This window comes from Myotis lucifugus, unplaced genomic scaffold, assembly GCF_000147115.1.
Source record: "Myotis lucifugus unplaced genomic scaffold, Myoluc2.0 scaffold_519, whole genome shotgun sequence".
Lineage (NCBI taxonomy): Eukaryota > Metazoa > Chordata > Mammalia > Chiroptera > Vespertilionidae > Myotis > Myotis lucifugus.
The window spans coordinates 460317-467667 of record NW_005871567.1 but is presented as its reverse complement, the minus strand read 5'-3'; the positions used below and the strand labels follow the sequence as shown (position 1 = coordinate 467667).

The 7351-nt window shown below is 40.0% G+C and overlaps 1 protein-coding gene across 1 annotated transcript in view; it reads right to left on the bottom strand.

The window, feature by feature from the left end:
* Nucleotides 1-7351, bottom strand: part of MANEA (mannosidase endo-alpha) — a 44749-nt gene that overhangs the window by 28870 nt on the left and 8528 nt on the right. The window contains exon 2 of the mRNA XM_006103890.3: nucleotides 2033-2615. Coding sequence (XP_006103952.1) covers nucleotides 2033-2576 — 544 coding nt within the window. The 5' untranslated portion in view covers nucleotides 2577-2615. The remainder of the gene's footprint in view (nucleotides 1-2032; nucleotides 2616-7351) is intronic.

The following is a 7351-nucleotide window of genomic DNA, read 5'->3' as shown; positions in this document are numbered from 1 at the left end:
GCCTGCCGGTTTAGGCCCCAATCCCCGGGGATCAGGCCTAAACCAGCAGTCAGACATCCCCCAAGGGGATCCCCAGATTGGAGACCCATGCACGAATTTCATACACTGGGCCTCTAGTTTTGTCATAATTTATGTCATAGAACATAGAAATTAGAGCTATAAGTATATACTATAAACTTAGATTTGTTTTAAATGGTTGAAAAAAAAATCCCACAGAAGAAAAACAAGCCATCTTACACATAGTTGATGTAGATTCACAAAATTTCTGTACTGTTTTGTTCATGAAAAAGCCTTGCATGTCTCCACATACATAGAAGATTGATAGTGAGTTTGTACCTTTTGTACAACTAGAAAAATGTGAGAACACCTAATTTCTTCTTATGGCCCTAGTGTTAGGGATACTAAGAAGACAAAGGGAACCAAAACAGGGAGGTTTTTATAAAACATATATTAATGACCTGAAGAATTTTTAGGCACCCAATAATATTTTTCTCATATTATTTACTAGTGGGATAATATGTCTCTTTCAAATATGTATAACTGGAGTGCCAGAAATTAGAGAGAATAGAAAGTTGAAGAAAAGGAGGAACAAGAATAAAAATTACCGGTGATTTCTCACCCATTTAATTAAAGATGCATATTGTAAACATTGCAACAATCGTAAAATAAATAAAATAGATTATATGTAATAAACCAGAGGAAAATATCAAACAGCAAAAACATAAGAGAAGGAAGGGGAGGGGGGAAAGAAGCAGAACAGATGGGATAAATAGAAAAAGAAATAGTAAAATGAAACTTTTAAATTCAACTATACCTAAATGTAAATGAAATAAACAGAGAAATTAAAAAAGAGATTGCCAAGCTGGTGTGGCTCAGTGGTTGAGCATCGACCTACGATCCAAGAGGTCACAGTTCGATTCCTAGTCAAGTCAAATGCCTGGGTTGTAGGCCCAATCTCCAGTTGGGGGCATGCAGGAGGCAGCCAATCAATGATTCTCTCTCATCATTGATGGTTTTCTCTCTCCCTCTCCCTTCTTCTTTGAAATCAATAAAAATATATGTTTAAAAAAGAGAAGAGATTGTCAGACTAGTTTTAAAAAACAGAGAAAAAAGACCAAATCATATGCTACATGCCTAAACCTAGAAACAGCCCAAATGTCCATCAAGATGAATGCAGAAACAAACTGCTAAATTGCTATAATCATTACAATGGAATACTATTCAGCAATAAGAAAGTACTGATATCATTATCATAGGTAAATTTCAAAATAGCAGCCTGAGCAAAAGACCACACACACAAATGCCGAATAATTCTATTTTTATGTAGTAAGAGAACATTCACAACTTCTCTACAGTTACAGAAATGACATTCATAGATTTCTGGGGTGGAATGGTGGGGCTAAATAAGGGAATCATGAAAAGACTTGTTGGGCTAAAAAGTATTTTACTTCATGACGGGTGGTATTTAAACAGGTGTACATCTTTGAAAAACATCATTGAGCTGTATACTTAAAGTGGAGAATTCATGGTCTCTTACATAAATATTTAATAAAATTCTAAAAGAGTAGTAAATTAGAAATCAGTAAAAATATATACATAAATCCTACAAAATTTTAAAATTAAACATAAAGTTAAAAGGCGGTTTCTGCCCTTGGTGTGGTTCAGTGGTTAGTGTGTCACCCTATGCACGGAAGGATTGTAGGTTTGATTCCCGGTCAAGGACACGTACCTGGGTTGCAGGTTCTATCCCTGGCCCCGGTCAACCAATCGATGTGTCTGTCTCACATTGATGTTTCTCTCTTTCTCTCCCCCCTCCCTTCTACTCTCTCTAAAAATCAATTAAAAAAATATATCCTTGGGTTAGAATTAAAAAAAAAAAAAGTGGTTTTCTGGATGTTTAAGAACATATATAGTTTAATTTGAAGTTTGTAAGTCTACACTTATAATTAATAATGTGAAGATTAGTAACTTAATTTTCTACAAGAATTATATATTTTACACTCATACACACACAATAAAATAAAATAATTACCAATTGAAGCTGAGTATATTTGTTTCATGTGAGTTTCGATGACAGAAGGATCCCGAGAGCTGTAAGTTCCCAACTCAGGGTAAAAGCTGGAGCCAATATCATCAGGAGGTTTGTGTTTCCCTTGTGGATAATTCTTGTCTATTCTAGGGTCCCAATGCTTCAGCATTGAATGGTTCCAATGTATGTATTTACCATCAAATTGTGGATTTCCATACCAACTGTAATAAAATACATGTAAATAATAATTCAGAGGTGGCAGTTCTTCCAGGTAAGGTTCAGATGCTTTGGGAGGTTTCACAGTAAATTCAACATTTTTTAAATTCTTGGTATCTGTTTCACTGTTGATTGTGTCACTCAATTCGGAATCAAAAATTTTCCCCAAGCGAGGAATTTGTTGACGAACTTCTGGAAGAAGATCAAGTCCAAAAGGAGCTCCAAAAATACCTTTATTTGGTCTCAACATTTTTAAACCCATCATCACAGAAAAAATAAATAGAATAAAAAGTGACAAAATGATGCAAGTCCTTCTTCGAAACTTTGCCATGATGACATACTTTAAACTCCAAAATGATAAATGTTTAGCTGTAATTTATTGAAAAACAGTAATTAGTAAGTGGTATTATTAATATTTTCCAATGTATTAAAAAATGAAAACTCAAATGCACAAAGTTCATTACATTGAAAAAATTTAACAGTGCATTAGGGTATTAATTATATCAAATATTTATGTCTACAACAGAATCTATATATGGCTAGACTAAATGCAGTATTTGGAAATACCATAATTATATTTTGTCAGATAAACATTTTGAAAATATTATTTAAAAAAACAAATATATTTTTCATCATTTGGGAAGATTTTACAAATACTGATTATAAATAAAACATTCTATGTATAGGGACTAAAACTTTCTAAATATAAAGTTAAGGTTCATGGTTTAAAAAAGGAAATACTTGTGAGATTTTAAAAAAACTATTTTTTGCAACAAAAAATAATTATTTCACAAGAAGGAAGTAATCACCCATTTTAAATGACATTTGTTATGGAAGAGAATGAGATAAAAAAATTTAAATGATCACAACTTAGATTCCTGATTTTTAAAAATATTTTTACTTTATAACTTTGAAAATCACATTGCACAGAGGTTATAAAATTAACTTACAACTTCTTTTTTTAAAAATATATTTTATTGATTTTTTTACAGAGAGGAAGGGAGAGGGATAGAGAGTTAGAAACATCGATGAGAGAGAAGCATCGATCAGCTGCCTCCTGCACACCCCCCACTGGGGATGTGCCCACAACCAAGGTACATGCCCTTGACCGGAATCGAACCTGGGACCCTTCAGTCCCCAGGCCGACACTCTATCCAGTGAGCCAAACCGACTAGGGCAACTTACAACTTCTTAAGTGGTTTCATGTATGTTCTTTATGTCTTATTAAGTGTGTATATATACACCTGTATAGGTTGTGTTTATGTACATAGGTATATATATGTATACATGGATAAAATATTTATCTTTTTATGCACAACTTTTTATTAGATAGGTATTTGATGAAAAGTTTACATTGATTGTATTTATAAAATACTAGAGGCCCAGTGCACGAAATTCGTGCACGGTGTGTGTGTGTGTGTGTGTGTGTGTGTGTGTATGTGTCCCTCAGCCCAACCTGCACCCTCTCCAATCTGGAACCCCTCAAGGGATGTCCAACTGCCCAATTAGAGTCGGACATCCCTCTCACAATCCAGGACTGCTGGCTCCCAACCGCTCGCCTGCCTGCCTGATTGCCCCTAACCGCTTCTGCCTACCAGCCTGATCACCCCCCTAACCATAACCCCTGCCAGCCTGATCGACGGGTAACTGCTCCCCTGCCGGCCCGACTGCCCCTAACTGCCCTCCCCTGCCGGCCTGGTCGCCCCCAACTGCCCTCTCCTGCAGGCCTGGACGCCCCTAACTGTCCTTCCCTGCAGGCCTGGTCGCCCCCAACTGCCCTCCCCTGCTGGCCCGGTCACCCCTAACTTCCCTCCCTTGCCAGCCTGATTGCCCCTATCTGCCCTCCCCTGCTGGCCCAATTGCCCCTAACATCCCTCCCCTGCCAGCCTGGTCACCCCTAACTGCCCTCCCCTGCCAGCCTGGTTGCCCCTAACTGCTCTCCCCTGCTGGCCTGGTCACCCCCAACTGCCCTCCCCTGCAGGCCTGGTCCCCCCCAACTCCCCTCCCCTGTAGACCTGGTCGCTCCCAACTGCTCTCCCCTGCTGGCCTGATTGCCCCAACTGCCCTCCCCTGCTGGCCATCTTGTGTCCACATGGGGGCGGCCATCTTGTGTGTTGGAGTGATGGTCAATTTGCATATTACCTCTTTATTATATAGGATGATTTCCTACAATTTATCACTTTGTTGTTACTCTAAAGCATTAAATTAAAATAAATTAACTATGATGGAAAAAACACACAAGTAAAATTTAATCTAAAACCCAAGTATTTATCACACAAAAACTGTCTATAAACTGATGCTTCTACTATGCATATACGCAAGAAATACTAAGATGAGCAAGCATTACTTCTTTAAAGGCTAAAATTCAGAGACTCTCCTCAAAGTCAACTTTGTTTAACTGTGAACTATATCACACCTAAAGATTAATATTAAATATATATATATATGTTTAGTTTGGAACAAACATTTGAAAATAAAAGTGTCAGCTTTTAAAAGTCTATCTCCACCTTTTGTGCCTTTTGCCCATCACCAGCCCTAATCATTCTCTTTGCTTAAGGGAAACCACTTGAGTTTTGTGTTTAATATTCCCTCACCCTTTTTTAAATAGTTTTTTCCAAACATAAGCATACCTAACCAATATTAATTTTATTTTCCTGGTTTCAAATTTTTATTTAAGTAGCTACGGTACATCCATATACCATATATAAATCATATATAGGTACATATATACACACAAATATATATAATGTGCATATTCATCTTATATAGAGATACACGGATACCTTACATATATTTATGTACACTACAAGTATGTGTAATTATATATATAATTCGATGTATATAAAATATACAAAACTTCTGGGAAACAATATTGATTACTAAACCTTCTTTGCCACTTCCCCATCCATGCATTCCATCACATTAGTTCCTTCACTCTTATAAAAAGCCATGAAAATGGACTTTTAGCAAAGGAATAGGTAGATGGGTCTGGGATTTTGTTTTGGAATTATATTAACCCACTAGTTGGATGAAAATGCTCTCATGTCATTCTCCTTCTTAAACTTTAAAACTAAGATTATAAAAGCAACACTTTTTGTTGTTCCTAATGATCTAATTTAGGGACCCCATCCATAAAGTTATATTTTAATACTGTTATTACATGAATAAACTGTGACCACACCAACAGGCTGAATTCATTAAAGTATGTTATGTAATCAATCAATAACATAAGATTTAAGCTAAAACAAGCATTATAAAAGTCGACATAGTTGACTTTAAAATGAGAATGAGTTGAATCTTTATTGTTCCCCCAGGAACAAACAAAAACTTATTATTTTATTTGGTTGAAATATCAAAATGCAAAAACAGAAACAAAAAACCTCTAGAAAACAAAAAGATGCAGAACTCATTTTCAATTGAACAGCTGTATTATATAAAAATGAAGTATGCTAGGTTGATTAATAAGACAATTCTTTTATATGTATATATGTATGTATATACATATATGTATATAGGATATGCATATATTTATTATATAGGGTATGTATGTATAGGTGCATATACATACATATCCTATATAATAAAAGCCTAATATGCTAAGTATCTGGTCATCCAGTCATCTATTCAACCAATCAAAGCATAACATGCTAATGATATGCTAAGGCCACTCAACTACTTGCTATGAATTGCACTGACCACCAGGGGACAGTCAACTGGTTGACCAGTCCCTATGATGTGCACTGACCACCAGGGGGTAGACGCTCCAACCGGTAGGTTAGCTTGCTGCTGGGGCCCGGCCGAACAGGACTGAGCTAGAAGGACCAGACATGCCCTGGAACCCTCCCGCAATCCCTCCCTGGCTGGCCAACCTCCCACATCCCTCCCCAGCCCCAAATCAGGCAACGGTAAGGTCCCTCAGCCTGGCCTGCGCCCTCTCGTTATCCGGGACCCTTCGGGGGATGTTGGAGAGCTGGTTTCAGCCCCATCCTGCAGGCCAGGCCAAGGGACCTCATTGGTGCATGAATTCGTGCATTGGGCCTCTAGTGTGTGTGTGTGTATCTACACTAATAAAAGACAAAGATGCTAACTGACCATACGTTTGCTACGCCCAAGCCACGCCCACCAGCCAATCAGAGCGACTATATGCAAATTAACCCAACCAAGATGGCGGCCGGAAACCACGGAGCTGGAACAAGCAGGAGGCTTGGTTGCCCCGGCGATGGAGGAAGCCAAGCTTTCCTGCCTGCTCTGGCTGCTGTGGCCTCTGCAAAAGGCAACTAAGTTTCAATTATAGAAGCTAAATAAATCCCAGATACCTGCTTCCAGCCAGCCTCCACTGGGAGCTTGGGTGGCTGGGGGCCGTGGCCAGCCTGAAAACGGCCCTAAGCCCCTCAGCCAGGCCGGCCAGGCACCCCAGAGGGACCCCTACCCTGAAGGGGCTGTGGCCAGCCTGCAAACAGCCATCAGCCCCTGACCAGGCTGGCCAGGCACCTCAGCAGGACCCCTACCCTGATCTGGGACACCCTTCAGGGCAAACCAGCCGGCCCCCACCCATGCACTAGGCCTCTATCCTATATAATAAAAGGTTAATATGCAAATTGACCCTAACAGCAGAGCGACTGGGAATCACTGGTCACTATGACACACACTGACCACCAGGGGGCAGACGCTCAATGCAGGAGCTGCCCCCTGGTTGTCAGTGTACACCCACCGGGGGAGCTCTGCTCAGCCACAAGCCAGGCTGATGGCTGCCAGTAGAGAGGTGGTGGTGGGAGCCTCTCCTGCCTCCTCAGCAGCGCTAAGGATGTCCGAATGCAGCTAGGTCTGCTCTCCGCTTGCAAGTGCACATCCCCCGAGGGCTCCCGGGCTGATAGAGGGGTGTCTGACTGCCAGCTTAGGCCCAATATCCCGGGGAGCGGGCCTAAGCCAGCAGGTGGTCATTCCCCGAAGGTCCCAGACTTCGAGAGGGCACAGGCCGGGCTGAGTGACCCTCCCGAGTGCACAAATTTTTGTGCACCGGGCCTCTAGTGTGTGTGTGTGTGTGTGTGTGTGTGTGTGTATACACATACATATATATATACACATACATATATATATATATATATA